At 46.6% G+C, this 20,156-nt stretch overlaps 1 protein-coding gene across 2 annotated transcripts in view; it reads left to right on the top strand.

Annotated features, from left to right (window-relative positions):
• Positions 1 to 10,351, top strand: part of GRIK3 (glutamate ionotropic receptor kainate type subunit 3) — a 135,203-nt gene extending 124,852 nt beyond the window's left edge. For both annotated transcript variants that reach the window (XM_068917392.1, XM_068917393.1), the window contains exons 14-16: positions 5,891 to 6,113; positions 6,360 to 6,610; positions 7,778 to 10,351. In XM_068917392.1, the coding sequence (XP_068773493.1) occupies positions 5,891 to 6,113; positions 6,360 to 6,610; positions 7,778 to 7,972 (669 nt within the window). In that variant the 3' untranslated portion in view covers positions 7,973 to 10,351. The remainder of the gene's footprint in view (positions 1 to 5,890; positions 6,114 to 6,359; positions 6,611 to 7,777) is intronic.
• The last annotated feature ends 9,805 nt before the right edge of the window (positions 10,352 to 20,156 follow it).

Below are 20,156 nucleotides of genomic sequence, written 5' to 3'. Positions count from 1 at the left end.
ATCACAAGAAGAGCTACCTTGTCTCCCTCTCTGCTTCTCAAAGTAGTTGCTCATCAGGAGTGGTTGCATCAGGAGCTCACTCCTCCTTTCTCTGTGCTCAGCGTTAAAAATCCGGCCCGGCAGCCTGGCACCGCGCACATCCTTATCCCACAGCCGGCTGGGGCTGACACTGAACTCCGCCGCTTGCGTTAAGACGTGACACCTCACGTGGGCCCAGAGCTCTTCGGGGCTCTGGGAATGGGTGACAAAGCATGATACAGGACCACAGGAGAGACCACTTCTCCCATGAGGAAAGCACAGTCCAGGAGCTGCCACTTCAGGAGCAGTGGGAAATGGGGTGAGGAGGAAGGCAAACCTCTCCTTGATTGTTCTCCAAGAAGATTCCCAAAACACTGAACGACGTTGCTGACTATTGTCAGGGGTTTGGATGGTTGAGGGCTTATACAGAGCTCACTGAAGTCACTGCAGAAGTTATCTATTGATTCAAGCCATGATTCAAGCCAGTTATATATCTCTGGATCAGACTCGGTACATGCGATCTTGTTCTCATAAAGGCTTTCTGCCTGGGAGGCTCACCTAGCTAGCTAGAGCAAATGGAAATCAGAAATGAGAGTTTTAGTAGCTGTATGGGCAGATTTTGACTCCTTGAAAGGAACATTTGAGAAGCTATTTATTCCCTGGGAATGCAGATTGGGCTACAGGAATAAATACAGATCAATTAATTTAGGAACAGTGTCTAGCTTCCATTATGGATCATGCCAAAAATCCTTCACATCTTGCAAAGGATGCTGCCTCTCTCTGAACAAATGCTGGGTTTAATGTACAGCTTAGAGTATGGGTGTGAGTGTGAGTGTGTACATATATATTCACTTGTACAGAAACGTTAAATCCTCAAGAGTAAGTATCTTCAGTTGGTGAAAATCAATTTATTTTTTCATACAGGCTGGAATTGAAAATCGCAAGCCTGCAAGTTACTTTCTTGCCAATTGCACTGATAAAAAAGCATATATGTCTTGGCAAGATGCCTTATATTGGCTCCTCTAAACTATTCCATTAATTTATTTGGGTGACTGGTCTTGAAACATTGATTATTAAAGGTAGCTTCTGCGCGCTGACTCTAAAGGATGAATTTAGAGGCATTCTCAGCGTTCACTGCCTTTGCTGCATTCGGAGGGGCTGTTGCTCATAGATGCATTTCCTTTCGAACTAAAGCAGGATTTCATTAAGATGCAGGAGCCAGTGGACCAGGCTCGGATGTTATCTGCCCTGACCAAAACGAGCAGCTCCACTTGCAGGAGGCAGAGGGAGAGGTGTAAGCAGAAGAGGGACACCGTGCCCTGATGTGCTCTGGATGGATTAGCAGCATTAAACTACTGCCTTTATTTATTAGCAATAATCTCCATCATTCCAAATGCTCAGGAGTTGAAAACAGTCTGGGATTTCTCTGTCGGGAAGGAGTCAGCTTTGGGTGATTGTCTCTTAATGCATCTTAATGCTTCAGAGCAGCCGAGCAGTTTCTCCTCCTCTACCTTTTGCAGCAGAGTTAGGGTCTCTTTGAGGGGACCTGCAGATATGAACCTGGGGGAAATTCTGCCTCACCCCTTCCCTCACAGAGGATGCAGGGGGACAGGATGGCCTCTACTGGCCTTCATCATTTCAGTTTTTTTTTTTTTTTATGCAGCCCGTAAGTAAAAGTAAAACGGTGATTCCATATAAAAAAATTGCACCCAACCCCTGCACAACAACATCAATTCAAACCAGCAATTAATCCCAGGAAAGATTTTTTTAAAGGTAAATTACTTAATATATAAAATCAGAGGGAATAAAGGTCCAGCAAAATAAACACAATTCTTTACTGACTGTTAATTTACTACCAACTAATCATTGTGCCTAACGAGAAGTTTTTGCTCATTTGATTTGCATGTTCTCAGGTGACATCATCCAGTTCCCCATAAATAAATGACCTTCTCCGAAGCACAGCTGAAGTACCCTCAGAGAAGGGAAGGGAGGATTAGATCCATGTGGCTGTAAAATTGCTGCCTTAGTCCGTCCGTCCTTCTTGGAAAGGTGAAAAAGGTGCAGTTACAGCAGTTAGTTCTCCAGAAGTGAACGACTTTTCCTCATAATAAGAGAAAAGGGCAGTGGTCGAGGCTGTCAGGATTTAGGTGCGAGTCGGAGCGCTGTACACTGTGCGCAGCGGTTGCGCCTGCGGTTTTGATTGATGACTGCTCTCACAGTGACTGACAATTGCTTTTAAATTGGACTTTTAACAAATAGCCAAATCTATCAAAGTGCTGGTGCTGCGCTGAGGATTACAGCTTGTGAATTTCCACTGGGAGAAGGAGCGCTGTTATCTCAGGTTAGCCAAGCTAAAGAAACTAACACGAAATAAATTCCCCGTGAGGAGGTGGTGGGTTTTAGACTCCTGAGAGCGCCAGGTATTGCCCTGACCAGAGAACTGGGTCGAACTGCCTTGCCTTCGCCATGGGCTTGACCTGTCCTTGCTAGTAAGAGCTAACAGACCCTTCTCTTATGGAGGATGAGGCCATTGCAACCAGCGGCATCTTGCTGCAGGGAGACACAAGGCCATGACAAGCACGGGGCTGAAGACAGCAGAAGAGACCGCGCAGGTTGGCGATAACACATTTCTGCGATGCACGGCGTCTGCACGTTTGCACTCGGCCAAGCGCGCTCCAGCGAGAAAGGGCGCGTGCCACCGACACGCTGCCTGCTACAAGCCGGCCCGTGGAGTCGGGGCCGCAGCTCTAGCGCCCGCTCCCCTCCTCCCCAGGCCAGCCCCACAGATGGGACCACGAGCAGCGTTTGAAGCGCTGCAGCAAGAGCTGAGAAAGAATGGGCCCATCCTGGCATTTCAAACACAATTAGCTCCTTTCAGCTGGTCAAAAGGTGTGAGATTCAAGAAGAGAAAGTGTTTTTTTCTGTTCCAGGGAGCCCTGTCTCATGTAATTTAAGTTGCCTGAAGAGCTACCATGCCTCATGCAAGTCCTATTAGCTTCACTAAATGCAACCTATTGATTTTTTGCCAGTTTATTTTGCTCTATGCTTTAAAACTGGGAGAACGCTGATGTTGTTTAAGAGCTTTGTGTCAACACCCAAGGAGCATTAAGTGCAAGAAGAGAAGGAGTGAAAGAGAGAGCTAGTGAACTCAGAGGCCTCTGATGTGAACTGTATAAATGTTAAACAAGTCGTTATCAGCAGGTCTACTACGTTATTCATTTCAATTACCCATCGTAATGTACCGATATTTAATAATCCTTTTGGAGGCTACATTTCTTGCTGCTCTTCGAGGTTTGACAGATGCCACAAATCTACCTTACAGGCACTGGACCAGATTTTCAAGTGAGAGGGATTATGCTGTCTCTTGAATTAAGTTAGCTCCAGAACCTCCACCACAGCAAGTTCCTCAAGTGGATTAGAGCAAGCGTAAATTTTAACTGAGAAGAAATAAGTCCATGGATATTTGAGACAGGAGAATGAGCCAATTGGGTTAAAGACAGAGAAACAGCCTTTGTTACTGCACAATACTAATCAAATTTGGGATGTTAAGTTACACGACAACTGCCACAAAATCTGTTCAAATTTCACTGAACGTACAGAAAAAGGAGGACAGGCGAGGCATCTGAAATATTAAATATTATGAGGGATTTTTCATTTTAACTATATCTTTTAATTATTTTACCATGCGTTACAGAGAGTTTTTATCAGAAAAACTTCTGCTGGCATCTTTTAGATGGCACTAAAATAATGAGGGGGAGATGTGATAACAGCAGTTGGGATTGGCTAGGGCTCCATGCCCTGCTTTTTTTTTTTTTAATATATATATATATATATATATATAAGAACACAAACATAAGAGGAAGATAAAAGACGACTAGAGAGTGCAGCTCTTCCTGCCGCTGCAGGTGAGCTGTTAGCCTTACTCTAGGCAAAGCACAAAGACTTATCAGCCCCTCCGACTTATCAGCCAGCTTCAGGCTTTTGCTAAGTAGTGTTGTGGGGGAGGATGTTTTGGCTGACTAAGCTAGCCTCTTACTAAATCAGAAGGAAAAAGGAGATCCAGGAAAAACAGGAATTTAGGCAGAAAAGAAGAATGGCACAGAAAGGCGCAGCACAAACACAAGCCTCAACATCCAAGCGCTCTTCCAGCTGCAGCTGGATGGGGAGAGGAGAGATGCACCAGTTTTCCCCCTCAGGCCGAGTCTACGCTGGGTACAGCTCGGGTAAAGGCCCTGGGAGAGCCCCTGGCCCTGGGCCTTCCTACACCCCGTTCATACCCCTAAGCCAAGAGAAGTTTAGCTTACCCTCTTGGCACAGCTGTAAAGCAATCGTGGCATTACCGGGTTTGTTGGGTCTCCTTTTCCTTTAAAATTAAATAAGAAAGGAAACAAAAACGGCAGTAGTTCCTTCCTGCTTCCTTATGATGTCTATGTTGAGCAGGGATTTTCTTGAGGAACCAGTGTAGTGGCGGCATGATGAGATACGAAGCGCAGCACTGTTCATTTAGACCCTTTTGGGCACCACGCTATGTCACTGCAACAGCGTGCGACAGGCTCTACCAAAGACTTCAGCAAAACACCCGTTCATCCCACGGGTTAACGAGCGTATGCACTGACCATAAAGACAGGCAAATTTAGACAGTGACAAATAAATTTGCATCGTTTGGGAAGGAAACCAGCTACATCCCAACAGCACAGCCACAGAACTAAATCACAGAACGCACGGGCTGGCCTGGCCTTAAATCGCGGGTAACAGAGCCGAGCCACGGCGGCGTTTCACGCAGACCTCATCTGTCAGTCCCACAGCCAAAGTCCTACGTGTGCCTGGTCAATGAAATCCCTGTTATCACAGCTAGGTTGACATTGCTACCTAAACCACGTATTTTGATATGAGCTATGTGCACACACGGGAATACAGGGACCAAAGAAGCAGGTATTTTAAGAGAAAGCTAATGTGCCTCTTCCTGGGGAATCTTTAAATGCAGGATAAGTCTTTTATGACAACCTACATAAAGACAGTGCAGAAGGTGGTCATAGATAAATCAGTGGTATATTTAAAATATTGTGGAAAGATATAAAACAGCTGTATTTCATCCCACCCAACACATTTTCTAATAAAAAATGAAAATTTCTAATGAAAAATGAAAAAGCATTCATATTAATAGTAACCTAGAAAACATGTACCTCCTTTTCTGATAGACTGTCTGCTGATAGTAAAAGAATATACATGTTTATTTTTAGCTGTAACAAAATCTTCTTGAATATTTCTATGCCTCTGCTTATACGGATATGTTAAATTTGTTTGGCAGTTGCACATACCTCAGAGGAGACACGTTTCCTTGTGAGGCTTGGAGAATAGACAAAAATATAATAGAGTGTGTGCAAAGGAGAAAAACATGTCCTCTGAAATGTTCTCTGTCTTCTCTCATTGTGCAGAAACATCACAGGATAAACAAAATTCTGGTTAGGAAACTAATAAGTTTAAACAGATATATGATAGCCTGCCACACTAGCAAGTTCTGCAGGGCATCAAGGCAGGGTCTTGCTGTACCTTACTGACGCGAATATTTCCACTTAAAATATAAGGTCTCCAGAGCAGTGACTGTATTTTTGTTCAGTGTTTGCACAGCATGAACTCTGATGGAATCTTCTTCTCTTGTTATGGCAATTTGGTGCCAAACAAGGCTGGGCAGAAAAAGTAGATAGATCTAAGACATGGTCAAATTGATGGTCAAATTGGTTCATTGTACACGTGACCTGTTCTCAAACTGATATTTTTCATTTACTATAAAGATACCGGGTTTTGGGGGTGTTTATGGCAACAATTAGAAGATTAGTTCTCATTTTGGGTATGGGGGCTATTGTTTTTCCAGAAATCCAAGATTTCTACCTTTGAAAAAATGTGGGCTTTCATGAGCAGCAAACCCACAGCACTCGTTAAAAATAATGAGGAAGGGATCCAGCGAACCCTCACAGCTGATTACGCCCTGCTGATGGAGTCGACCACTATCGAATACATCACGCAGAGGAACTGCAACCTGACTCAGATCGGAGGGCTAATTGATACCAAAGGCTACGGCATTGGCACTCCCATGGGTAAGTGACAACGGTGGGGTTTCTATAGGTAGCCCAGGAGGGGAGCTAGTTACCATAAATACAGCAGATGGGATTGAGATAACCCACTCCCAACAGATATTGGGATATTTCTGAATAACAAAGCTTACCCTATCAGCCTGTTGAAGAGAGGTCTGAACAACCCTGCTTAACACAGGCACGTTCCCTGCTTTATGTGATTTTTGTCCTACTTTGCCCTCCCTGTGTAATGGCTTTCCCTCTCCCCAGGGTCACCGTACAGGGACAAGATCACCATTGCCATCCTCCAGCTCCAGGAGGAGGACAAGCTCCACGTGATGAAGGAGAAGTGGTGGCGTGGGAACGGCTGCCCTGAGGATGAGAACAAGGAGGCCAGCGCTCTCGGCATTCAAAACATCGGGGGGATTTTTATCGTTTTGGCCGCAGGCTTGGTGCTCTCAGTCTTTGTGGCAATGGTGGAGTTCATCTACAAGCTGCGCAAAACGGCGGAGCGTGAGCAGGTATCGACTGCCTCAGTTTCCCCGCACCACCACCAGGCAGGGATTTCTGCAGCTCCCCCAGATATTGGGAATTTTGCACCCTGGGCCTAGAGGCAGGCAGGGAGATGTTCAGAGGGATTCAGCACTGACCGTGCCAGCTGCGGGCCGGGTGGGCACCGAGCCGGGAGGTACGCTCTGGCAAAGCGCCCGCAGCTCACGTAAAGGCCGACACGCAGCACCACAGAAATGCCCTTCACTAAGGCTCATTGCTTCCTTCCTGCTCCGATGGCCGGGGCAGGAGCAAATTGTATCTAGTCTAATCCAGGGTGACCTGTTCCCACAGTAGCTAGACTAAAAAAGCACAAGTAAACATTTGTAAGGGTAATTCTGAACAGCCTACACATACTCAAGTCAAGAAAACAGGGACAAAAAACTGCGTGGGAAGCCAGGATCGGACAGGACCTTTCTGAGTTGTTACATCCAGGTGCCACTGTGACCGGCAAGCGTGCTGCATATTCTATGCATAAGTGTATAAACAAATGTCTAGAAGTATGAAGTCTCTATCTTATGTCCCCCACTCCCATTAGAAGACTGTTCTAGATCCTCAAGGAACTAGTCAGGAAGCCTCATGTTATTTTATCAACTTTTCAACACTTCTCGTAACACCATTACGCAAATGGCCCATCCCACCTTAAGTGGCTATTAGTGCTCATGAAATAAGATGACCGCTTTTGTGTTTATTCCCTCTTCCTTGTGTGTCACAATACAGTAACTGGAAAGTGCATTGACTTGCATGCCCAGAAATCAAAGCTGACCATGTGATGGACTAGGTAAATTGCCCACTAGCAACCCAGCATGATTCAATAGCCCTCTGATTCTCAGCACATAAATTTACCAGCATCCTGCCCAGCAAGGAGCACACAGAGCACTGACCTTCTGACAGAGTCACCTGCAGTTCTTCTTTTTTGTAAGATTTAATGTCAAAGGTACAATTCTTGCTAATGGGGAGAGGGTCAACCGGAGGCTTGTGCATCGCTGGAGTCCAACCAAGCACAACTGATGCCTCAAATGCAGCCTAAACCTAGCGCTTGTCCTCCGCAAAGAATCTAGTGTCACCATTCTGCTCATGGAGAGCTTGTTAACAAATATTTTGCTAAGAGTAACTGCTCTGTCCCTGCTTCTCCCCAGCGCTCCTTCTGCAGTGCCATGGCTGACGAGATCCGCCTGTCGCTCACCTGCCAGCGACGGGTCAAGCACAAGCCTCAGCCACCCGTCATGGTGAAGACGGATGCAGTGATCAATATGCACACGTTCAATGACCGACGACTGCCTGGGAAGGACAACATGACTTGCAACACTGGATTGACACCTGTGTTCCCATAGGGAGTCGGACCTGGGGGGTGGGTGGGAAGGAATTGCTGCAGACTAGGCTGGTTGCACTCTTAACTAGGGAAGAAAGGATTAAAAATAGAAAAAAAGAAAAAGAAAAAATAGAAAAAAAGGCTAGTTTGGTTCATTTCAAGAATAAGGCCTTTAAAACACAGCTGCATTGGTCACTGGCATAGAAGCAAGAACTTCAAAGCATGGACTGTAACCTGGGTCTTGGGGCTTTTGTTTTATTTTTGTTATTTTTCTTTTCTTTTCTTTTTTTTTTAAAGCTTAGATCCTACAAGCCTCATGGAGTCCAAACATACTATCATCCACAAGTCTGATGTTTACATGCTGAAAACACATGGAGGCAAGACAGAATCGAGCCAAACTGCCCCTCAGTGGGTAAGGAGGAGGCCACAGAGCAAGGCTTCTTCAGCATGGCAATAAACACTTTCTCCATACAGGTGTGGAGTTAGCAACAGTCTGTGAGCATCTGTTCCCAGCTGACATACACAGCACATTTACGATACGTTGTCCGGGAAGGGGAAAAATATCTATGAAATACTATCATCAAAGCTGTGCCTTCTCTCGAGCAGCTCACTGTGGCCTTTTACCTCATGGCTGTGCTGGCTTTTGGTCATCCACAGCAGGAAGTCCACGTGGGCGCGTGGTGGGAGAAGGCCAGTGCGTGTTCACAGATATATCTAAGACAGCTAACTGTGAAGGGGCGAGTAAGCTTGAACACAGTCAAACTCTCCGCCACCAGGAACGGGACAGCATGGTGCATGGGAACTACTGCCATCTCTGAGCAAAACCACCCAAATGCCCTGCCCCAAACGCCAGCCCCTGCCCCTGGTGACACCATGGTCTTCAGTTTTTGAGCTCCTTCACTGTCTCTGCAAAGGCCATCTCTTCCACCAAGAGCTGCGTAAAGGAGCCAAGCCCACCGGCTGCAGTAGCATTGAGAGAGTTGTTTCCAAGAGCTGAATGCTACTAATTTCCAAGAAATTCAGCAGTGCTGACCGGCAGCTCTGCTGCTTTCACACTCGGATCAGGAGAGGACTGTGTGCTTGGTTTAGGAACAAACGTTCCTTACGGCATCGGAGATTCGAAAGGGAAAGTCTCAACTGCAGGGCCGGGGCCGGCCTCGGGACAAACAGCACTGTGTGAGCCAAACCCGACACCCTTATTGCTCTGCCCGCTGAATCCACAGCCCTTCCCACAGCATCCCCATGGTGATTTCAGTGAACACACGCTAAAAAGTTTTTAAGAAATCTTCCATGAACTGTGTTCTTATTTTCAGGTTGCTTAACCCAGAAGGCTGGTCCTGCAGATGAATTTAGTCAGAACTACCAAAGACCCCTCTGCTGACCTAGAAGTAATCCTCGACTAACGTCGTTCACTTCCATCCCTTCACAGGAAAAGCACCTGGGTGGCCAGCGGGAGGGACACTCTGCTGATGAATTTCTTCCTGCCCGTTTGCAAAACGAAACAAAGGGCAATAGTTCTGCCTATTGTAACCTGGAATATCATGAGGACGATACTGTAAAGGCACTTAAAAGTTCGGATTTAAATACTGGCATTGAGAAAACAGCACTCTCCTTCCTTCGCAAACTCAAGGGTGAGGGAGGTGCCCCAGGCTGCAGCTCCTGCCCTGCGGCGAGGCCGGCAGCCGAGCCCAGGCTGCGCATCGGGCAACGTCGCCCCGCGCTGTGCTTTTAGCCGGGTCCACGGTTACCGCAGCGATCAGCAGCTTAGCTGACCTAATTTGCCCTCCCCTAACTGCAAGGCCTTTCTGAAAAGTTTGCCTTTGCCCAAAGGGACAAACCTGTTCATAGCTGATTTAAGATTTTCTTTCCCCACCTGTTTCTTTCTCAGAAGTAGCAAATTAGCTCAAGGGGAGATAGCTTCCATCAGGGAACATAATTTGTCCTTATTTTGTTTTTCCATAATGACAAGCAGCAACATAGCGATCTGAAATATAAAGGTAGATTTGTTGTATCTTAACTCTAGTAAAGATATGCAAGGAATTGATGCTTATTTTCACCTTTTTTTTAATATATATATAAACCATGAAAAACTAGAGGTGAAAGCAGCCAATTCAATGGGCATCATATTCCTAATAGTTTGCTGACAAAAAATGAAGCTCACTCGTATCCTTCCAACTTTCAAACGGGTTTTAAGCAGGACATACACAGGGCACAGTCTTTTTACAGATTCCTGACATGTGAAAAGAGAAGTTCAGCCTGAATGTTAAACTCACAATACTAACCACTAGCCTGCAAAAATCAAAAGTTTCTAACTGTGACAAAGTAGGATTTTTTCCTTTCTGTCACTTCCCCTGCTCCCCAACAACTCTCCCCCGCGTGTGTCTGTTCCCACCATCTCTGGAGTTGAGTTCAGAGCCCTTTTATCCATGCCCAGAGAAATGGCTCAATTCAAATCCTGGGCTTGCTCCGAAGACTGCAATCCACCAGCGCCCTCACCCACGCCACGAAACCACTTCAGTGGAATAAAATCCCAACAGCAGAGTACGGATTGGAAAAAATGGGTCCGTTCGCTAAAGCTAACGACTTGCTTTCTGTACCTCTTTGCGAATCCTTAGACTTGCTGGAGTAGTAGATTTTATGTTTTCTTTACACATTTCTAAGCTCTTAAAAATAGATTTTTACAATCAAGGCAAAGATAAAAACAAAACCTGAAACTGGCTTTAAACGTTCTGGGACTAAAATACCGTGGAAAATTGCAACCATTTTGCTTCTTGACAGATTTTTCTTTTTTTAATATAAATATTACTAACAGCATAAACACTATTTATTCAGCTTTGATGCCAGTTGGATTTGGTTTGACTCACATGTCCCAGCTTGACAGGTTAGCATCTGGAATTCCCAGTGCTACCAGCCAGCAAGAAAAAACCCTGCAGATTAACCTTTTCCCTTCTCTCTCTCTACACTGACAGTAAATCAGCCATGAAATATTAGACAACTTCATGCATCTACATTATGGTTTTATATTTAAGATCCTGATATTAAAATGTTTAACACGTTTAACCACAAGGTAATGTTCTGCACAGCTGAAAACAATGTCCCACAAGGTAGGAGAGCTGTCCAGATGGGGACCCAAACGTGCTTTGGCTGCTGCTCTTTCTTCCCCATTAGCTCCTGCTCAGCCTGAGCTAAGGGGAGGCGAGAGGGTCTCTCACCTCTGCCATCCTGGTGCAAATCAGAGGCAGCTCCACCCAGAACAAGTTTTAATGTACTCTATTACTACATTGCCTGACAGACCGGAGTCTCTCCTGTTATTCCCACTAACCCATGAGCTTCTCACGTTCACACGGGGGAGCGAAGCAGCTAGGCCACGCCGTACCCGCTGCAGGGGGAGCAAGGAACCGGCGCTCAGCAGCGATGCGCGGGGAGGCTTTGGAAGGGGCAAAGCCTCGAAGCCTTCGGGCAAGCTATTTTGTGAGCTGTTGATGACTCTTAACAACTCATGTCTTAGAAATTATATGACGTCCAACTTTGCTAAAATCACTTTCGTTCTTTGCTTGGTGGGCAGAGGGAGCAAGGAGAAAGAAAAAAAAAAACAGCAGCTTTTGGCTATTAAACTGCACCTAAACTGTTGCCATTTCAGGTCACTGTTCCTTTCTTTCATATCACTTGCTTTTTCCTTCCAGGTCTCCTGTGAGACAGAGCAGGGACACAATGGATAGGTTTGTCTGGGTTTGCTTTTCCTTCTAAAAATAACCAATAGTAAGCGTTGGGTAAGATGTCGAGACTACGAATTCACAGAGAAACCGAATATGCAAAGGGGAAAAAGCTCCAACTCGTGGCAACTAACTCCAGGGCAGGGAACCAAGTTCAAGCCCTCGGCGAGCGTTTCTGTGGACCGGGATCCAGGCGGGCGCAGATGCTGGCGGTTCTCTAGAGAGCAGGGCGCCGCAAAGGGACCCTGCCGACGCCAGCCGCTGACTCGCAGCGCCGGTCGCGGTTATCCAGCACTCGCAAACTCGAGCCATGTGCAGCCAAACTGTGACAAGAGACCAAGTCCAAACAGCCAGCAACCGCCTAGTCCTACCGCACAGCCCTTGCGCGGGAGAGCTGCGAGTGGACTGCTCCGGCCGGCCTGGGCAGGGGGCACCTCTGGGCATTGATGCTGGAAGCCCTTTGCTGTCTATACCTTTCTTTGACATGTTTCTCAAAAAAAGATAAAAGAGAAAAAAACAAAAAAGAACGGGAAAAAAAGGAAAAAAAACTGGTCTCTGTGACATTCAGGGGATTTTCCTTTGTGGACATGCAGAATTTCTATGAATATAGTTTTTTGTAAACATTTTGTAACAATTTTGGTTTCATAGTAACTGTGTTACTTGCTGATCATTCTAGGCTGATGTAAATAAAATTTCCAAAAAAGAAAAAAATTCTGATTATTTTCCTTTTTAAGACACTGTGATATATCAAAGTGCACAGTTTGCTGTATGAAGTAATATGGTTTTAAATTTTAAATAAAATAATTTCTAGAAAAAAAAGTTTGTGCCTGTTTATACTCAACGACTCCCTTTTCCCTTGTTGAAACTTTATTCCTGAAAACAAGCTGTTTAATGATACCTCCATCTCTCTTGATAATCAGCCACACAAAAACAAGGACAAAACAATTCACAGTTAACACCAAACCCCTCAAAAGAAGAGCTGCTAGAGCTGCCTGCTGGAGCAGCAGGAGAAATCAAGTCCCTTATTCTGCTCATCGGAAGGACCAGGGGGTTTGTGCCTTTTTGGGGGTGATGATGGACTCGACCAGAATCAGGGAGATGAGCAGAAATATCCCCGTTCGCTTCACCCTCAGTGAGAGGGGGCACGAACAGAGGATGAGGCTCAGACTACCTCTCCCTGTCCTCCGCATATGGTCCTCCATACCTAGGGAAAGTTTTGTGTCAGGCAAATAATTAAGTCCAGATATTCCACGAAGAGCCATCTGCAGAAACGCTCTCCCAGCACGACCTAGCCTGAGGCTGCGCGTGTGCTTTTCATTACGGAAAGGTGCCCGAGACAGAGACCCTCCAACAAGATTGCAGGTTCCCACGGGGCTTCAAGGCTCAAAAAACCTCTGTTTACCTCTTATTCCTTTTTGATGCAAGTCAAAAATCTTACTAGCTTGACAAAGGCTGAAAGGACTCTAAGCGTTGATTTTTATTAGTTTGAAATCTTCATTATATTGAGGCTGGGAGAAAATTTCTGCAGTTTCCAGGAGGGGAAACTGTGCGATCGAGTCAAATTGTGCCGTTTCAGAAGAACAGGGCCTGAGCAACTCTGAAACGACGTCATAGAGAGTCGAGGCGATAAGATAAGCTCATGCAGTCCTTGGTGCCCCTGTGGCACCGGGAGGCTCCGCTCCCCATCACACCCCTTGCATTTGCACTACGGGACAGGCACTGCCCTGCCAGCTTTGCAAACAAAAAAAACAAGCTAGAGAAAAGGGCTTATCCTCTCCCTTTCGCAGGTAGGGAAACCAGAGTGCAGCAGTATAGATAAGACAGTAGAGGCAGTGTGTGACAATCAGGAGAAACACCCACACGTGAGAGGTTCACTCTACCTCCACAAACACCAGGCTGTAGAACCCAGTCTCGGCCTGAAGTTCAGTGTGGGAAGTCAGTGACCAAACCTGAAGATTTAGAAGTTTCTGTTGGGGACGTTTCTTTGAGAAGGATCAAAGAGTGAGTACAGAGAACACTGGAGTGACTTCAGATCCTGAATTCAACTTCCAAGAGCTAAGGAACATTTGAGGAACACATTCAAAATATTCTAGCAATAAATTCAGAAGGCCTCGTGAGTACCTTTAACATATGAAGACAATTCATAACCATGGAAGTAGGAATCAGGCTTCTAAAGACATAGGCACAGGTACTGGTGGGACTTAGGGGTCTCAAATCTGAAACATTTGGAAATGTGTTTTGGATGCAAGTATGCATTTTATGCAGTGTAATTATGCATTTTTTAAATAATCCCTAAAAGTTGCCATTTACTACACGCTAAGACTTAAAAGACAATTCCTTTCCATTTTAATTATTTTTAAGGGTCACCTTCATACCTTTTTCTCATTTCTATTCACCCAGGCCCCTTGGAAAACAGCAGCCCTGACATTCCCATTCCTCCCGGGGAGAGACTTTCAGAGGACAGCGGAGTTTCACTTTCATATTCTGAACTCTGATCAATATGCAGAGAATATGTCAAAAGGAAAAGGGAGGGGAAAGGTAGAAGCAACTGATGCCTTTGCAAAGCTTCTTCTACATTGCTTAGCATGTAAGACCTGCTTGTGGGAATGAAATCCGTTCTTACGTGCCATGTGTTGCATCAAGGAATCGGCTGTTTCTGTCTAACAAGAAAAGCACAGGGCAGGGCAATGCTTTCTGATCCAGCACTGCAAGCCTATGCCTGCTCTAGAAATATGAGGAATTGTCAACATAAATCATTATCACCAATAACCCGAGACAGCAATTAACCTTGTCATTCAACAGATCACCTTTCACTGACTGTGAACCCACCGCCTCAAAGCTGCCAATCATGCTACACATGAATAATTGATCAGACAGCAGATTTCACTCATAAAGAAAAGAAGATCCATTCCCTTTGAGTGTCAATTAGTCCCTCCGGGCAAAAGAGGGAGAAAACAAAAGGATGGTAGGAGATGCATCTTGCTCTAACCTCTTCACTATCCGTTTTATCCTGGCACCTTTAGACATTTTAGATTTGCGAGTCATGAGTCAATTTTTAACCTACAGTTATTTCAGCAAAACCCCCTTCTAAAGTGGTAAGTGTTCAGGTACATCTGCAAGCAGGTGATTTCCCATCTCGGATCACGGAGCTCTGAATCGCCTCTGCGGCAGCCCGCTTCGCGACAACAGTGAAACAACAGTTGACTTCTCAAAACCCGACTCCTCTGTCACTCTCCTGCTTTCTGCCCAGCCAGTACGAAGAGCAACTCTTTCGTACCTCCCTCAATCTAAACCGAACAAAAACTTCTGCCCTCATGAAGGACTCGGTCAAGTTTGGACTTAGATTTTTGCCACGAGCAAAACAGATCTGATTTTGTTAACAACAATTTGGGGATGGGAGAGAGATAATGAAGGCAGTTTATTTAAGGAGAGTATATTGCAAAGGAAAATCCAGTTTCTTACCTATAATGCACTAAGTCGTGGGTTCAACAAACCAAAGAGACAGAATAATTGGGTATACATCATTGACAGATAGGCCCATAACAACCATGGAAAGAGGGAGCTAGAACTATGTATAACAGAATAACTTTTCACTTGGAAAAGCCCTTGCATTTCAGGATCTTGATGTGTTTTTCAGAAGTAGCACTGCCTTCTTCCTTTAGAGCGAGCTTGCTGAGCATGCCAGGAGTTAGCATGGCTCTTTCACCTCCATCCCTCCACCACAGACGAGAGACGGCAGTAAAGCAACTTGCGCTCGTGGGAAATCAGTGGTTGAGCTACAGAGATCCTCCAGAAACACCTTCCTGCTCCCTTCTCCCTCCTCTCCCAGACACTTCCTAGAAAAGTCCTGAGATTGGAATCGGGTAGGAAGTAGAAAGCAAATACCCAGATGGGGACAGGCTGGGCCCTGCGGTACCACTGAAGTTGGAGAGAGGTGAACCCTGGGCAAAAAAACTGCTCACCAACTCACTACAAAGCAGCTGGCATAAAAGGAAAACTAACCTGAACCTTTGCTAGACCGCTCAGCCTGAATCCAAGCTTGTTCGTGACATTTGGAAGAGCTGGGTGACATTTTCCTTCAAGAACATTCCTGTGACTTCTGCATGTGATATTTTCAGCCAGAAACTGAAATATCAAACCATCCATGGGGCCAGTTGTTGTACATTAAAGATCCGCTTTTAACTAGAAAAACCTGGGACTCTGGCTAGGGTGGCTGTAGTAGTGACTCTTCTGGGAGTTTTTGTCCATCTCCCAGCAGCCCAGGTAAACAGAGGAGGAAAAAAAGCAGAACAGACACCAGAAAACTTAAAGACATGTCCTATCCAGAGGGAGGGGAGGAGAGCAGGAGTCCTGCTCCGTCAGCAGGAGGGTGGGCTGAGTGCAGGGAGGCACCGACGGGGTGTGGAGCTTCGCCCAAGCTTCCCACCACAACAGGCAGGGGGGTGCACATGCCAGGCTGGCCTGGGATGCGCCCGCGCTCCCAGCTGGCACTGGTGGCCGTTTCTCACACCCCCCAGCAGAAGCTGCTCTTCTTCCAGCTGTTTATAGCATCAGCAGCTGTGGACATATGGCTCTGGCTTTCCTCAGCATTTCCAGACATTAAAAAGCACTAAGGAAATGGAAAAAAATAGAAATAAAAATAAACTCTAAGAACAACTTTCCTAATGCTACTCTTGCTTTGAGCACTCCCTGTGGCGCATGGGAACTCGTGCTCACAGGGGGATGGGGAAGGCACATAAAGATGGTCGTTATGATGCCAGACAGCACCCAGGAGGTGGTCAGGACTGCAGAGAAACAGGCGCCACTTTCTCCAAACTGAGTGAGTGGGCGCAGCTCCAGCTGGAGGCATCAGTGCAGAGGGACTTTTTCAGAGAGCTTTAAGTGCTGAGCAATTTGCTGGGGCCGACAGGGTGCTGACACCTTTTACTTTAAGTAGTATCAGTGGTGCCATTTAGTACACTCTGAACACAAGAGTGAAAGCAAGATCTTAGTAAACAAGAATTCTTCTGGCAGCACTAAAGTAACATATGGGCTCTGTATATAATACGCCTTGAAATGGTCTTTGTAGATTTGCAAAGTGACTGTGATACCACTAGTATTTCACAACCCCAGAGATACTCTGCTTTGGCAGAAAGCAGTGCCAGGTTTAGGGTGGCTTCTTTTTGTGGACACTAACGGGAACCAGGCTGAACCAATGCATGATGTCGCCAGCAGAAGGGAAAAGGGGAACACTACGTGAAGTAAAGAGGGCCAGAGAAGAGTACAGGGTTAGATAAGTCATTGCAAATAAAGTTTGGGTGTGTTGCAGGAAGATTTCAGGCACAGGCCATCTCATCCTTTTAGGTGTTTTTTTTTTTTTTTAAAACCCCTTAAGCACTAGTTATCTTATTTTCATCCCATCCTTCCCTTCTGTACAGAATTTCTTTCCCTTTTCTGCATGCATGCTGTTCGCTCACGTTATAGCTTTTGTTCCATTAATGTGTTTATCTTTCTGCCTATGCTTTGTTTTGCTTCTTTATAGCAAAGTGTCTGCTACGCTTGACAGTGAATTTTGCTCAGGAAAGTTGAGCCTGTTGTTTACACAGTTGCTACGCTGGTATCATTACCCATGGAGATTTGCACCATTTTTACATAGTAAACAGCAGCCTCCTGGGTCCTCCTGGTGACTGGGGAATGGAGTGATGATGCGCTGAGGGTACGAGCCTGCAGGGGCTCGCTCTCCTGCAGGGCTGGGGAGCAGCATCAGGCCTTGCATTCGGGACCACAGCAAGTGGCAAAGCAGGCAAGCGAGCAGCTGGGCACCATGGGCCCTGCTGCTCCCAGCTGGCCTCCAAAAGCTCAGGGGCTTTTGGAAAAAGCATGAGAAATCACTGTCCCAGAGCCCTCCAGTGTCCACAGCGCCCACAGCTGCCTGGTCTGTTGTCTCTTCTGCTCTTGCTCAGAGCTGGAACAAGTTAAGGAGGTTGACAGCAGTCTCACCTCCCAGAGATGCCCAGGTCAGTATTTGGGATCCTGCTCCTGCAAACCAGGTCATCCCACCTCTCCAAGGCTTGTCTGTCCTGTCTCAGGACTTACACCAGGTATTCCCTGAGTCAGCAAAACATTCGAGCAAAGAAGAAACGTTGCTGTTCGGAAGGCAGTTGTAAGAAGGGCCTGGGTTTTGTTATAAGTATTTCAGCAATATCGCTCTCCCCTTTTGTGGCCTAGCTGTAACCGCTCTGAGAGACATAATTAAAGTGTTTAAAAAGCATCTGTCATTATTAAAACAAAGTTGCTTTGCAATTTTACTATTTTGCTGCAGTTTCATTATCTTATGTAAATGAGCTGTCTATTCCCTTCTGCAACGTGGGCTGCAAAGGGATGGAAGCCCCAGTGAGAAAATTTATTACCAGCCTCTCGCTCTTCAGATTATCAATTGCAAATGAAGGAGCATAAATACATCTTCTTTAGCTGCTTATGTCACATTAACGAATATGCTCCAAGTTAATGGCTGTGCTACTCTTGTCTACTCAGATGCGAGCAGAGCGTGGCAGAGGAGGACTTCTTTAAGCTCATAGGAAGCATTAGAGAGGCTTGAATAGCTCAGTGTTAAGCAGCAGGTTGTTACAGCACTAATCCCAATCCATCCTGCGGATGATCATGCAGCTACAACAGGTAATACGATTGGAATACTCCATCAGGTAAGATGAATTATTGTCCTCTTGATGCACTGTAAACTAATCGCACCCCAAAGTCCTGCTGGCATTCCTAGCTTTACAGCTTGTTTATACACTTGTCTAAATTTCCATTTTGCCTTGCCACCCTAGTGTTTCCATGGCATAAAAACACACGCTTTCTCTCTATGCATTTGCTTGTCAGACTGTACTCACAGTCCTAAATCCTACGGAGAAGGAACAGAGACAGAAGTAGGAATTCACTGGCAGATACCCTTCCCGGCAGCTGGAGGCAGGACCAGTGCTCGCCTCCCCACGCTCCAGCCTGCTCGCCAGGGCCCAGACCAGCCTCCCCAGCAGCCCGCGCGCGGCCGGAGGCAGCATCGTCGCTCTGAGGGCGGCTCAGCACCCTCGAAGGTCTTGAGGTCGCCGGGATGGGCCGCCCCGTGCTGGGAGCGACCCACCGGCCCGGGGAGCGAGGTGCGAGGAGGGCCCCGACGGCAGCGCCCGGCTGCCAGCCCGCGCTCGCCTGCTTCCCTCCCCGCTGCAAACGCGGCACTAACACGCGCGAGTCGCCTGCGTGCGCGGGGCTGACCGGCTCTGGCCTGGCCACGGCAGACACCCGGGCAGGAGGGACCATCGCCCTAACTGCTTCTGGACTCAACGACCCTGAAGGACTTGGAAAAATCAAGCGCAGCTGCTGCCTTCTCTCAGGCCTGTAGATCTGTACAAGGCAAGCGTGCCGCCGGTATTACAGGTCCTCGCAACATTCACCGGTAGAGACATCACGGGATTTGGCTCAGATACGACACAGCTTAGCGACTGCCTCCACTAATACTCACAAACTACGGCCACTACTTGTTATCTGTATTTCCAGCCTCACCCTGAAGAACCAGGCGGAGCGAAGGGCCTTCGAGGCACTTTGGAAGCCGTTACCGAACGCCCGTGTTTGTCGGCTGAGCTGCACCAGACATCCGCCAGCGTCAGCCCTTCGTAATCACCAAAGAACGCTAGAGAAGAGGCAATTAGCTAAGTAGCCTGGTCACAGACGTTCAGGCTGAACGTTATAATCAATACCCAATTTGACAGGCTGCCGCTGCACAGACTTACCGCTCGCTTTAACAGCGATGCCAGAGCGCCCTGCTCTTCCGCGTCTGCTAGCGCTGCGGCTGCCTTCGCACGCCAGCGATCCCCAGCAAACGCCGAGGTACGTTTTCTTTAGAGCATTTCTAGCGGAGAGAAATGGCAGCTAATACTGTGCAATCTAAACCTGGCAGCCAGCAAGCAAACATCCATCAGAAGTGGGTAATTGATGCTATCTAGGGCCAGTTTATTCCAATCAATATCGCGCTCCCTTCCCATCGGTATTCACCACAGCCCTCTCGTCTTCCAGAGGGCTAGAAAATGTTATTATCCAGACAAACCCCTAATTCTAACAAATTCGATTACCCAGGCAAATGAAAATAACACAAACAAAACCGGCTGAGATTCTGATAGCTGAACTGCTTGTTGGGGGGTTTATTTATTTATTTCTAACAGGATTTACAGTGCACTCGATAGGCGCATTGGGTTTAAAAGCAGCCTGGAATGAGCAGCCCTCCGGCATCCACTTACACAAACACAAAACAGTGATTATCTTAACCATTGTACTCCAAATGGCCTCTCAGAGGATGCGGCTCTTCCAGACTAATTGAGTGAGGCTTTCTCTCCCTCTCATCCATTGTAGCCCCATCTGCAGAAGGCAGGCATGTTCTGCAAGCTTCAAGCATTCCAACTTGGATCTGAACAACTATTAAAATGACCATGAATTTCAAATATGAGATTTGGAAACCTTTTGCAT

Source organism: Struthio camelus, chromosome 23 (assembly GCF_040807025.1).
Source record: "Struthio camelus isolate bStrCam1 chromosome 23, bStrCam1.hap1, whole genome shotgun sequence".
Lineage (NCBI taxonomy): Eukaryota > Metazoa > Chordata > Aves > Struthioniformes > Struthionidae > Struthio > Struthio camelus.
This window is presented reverse-complemented; position numbering and strand designations above follow the sequence as displayed.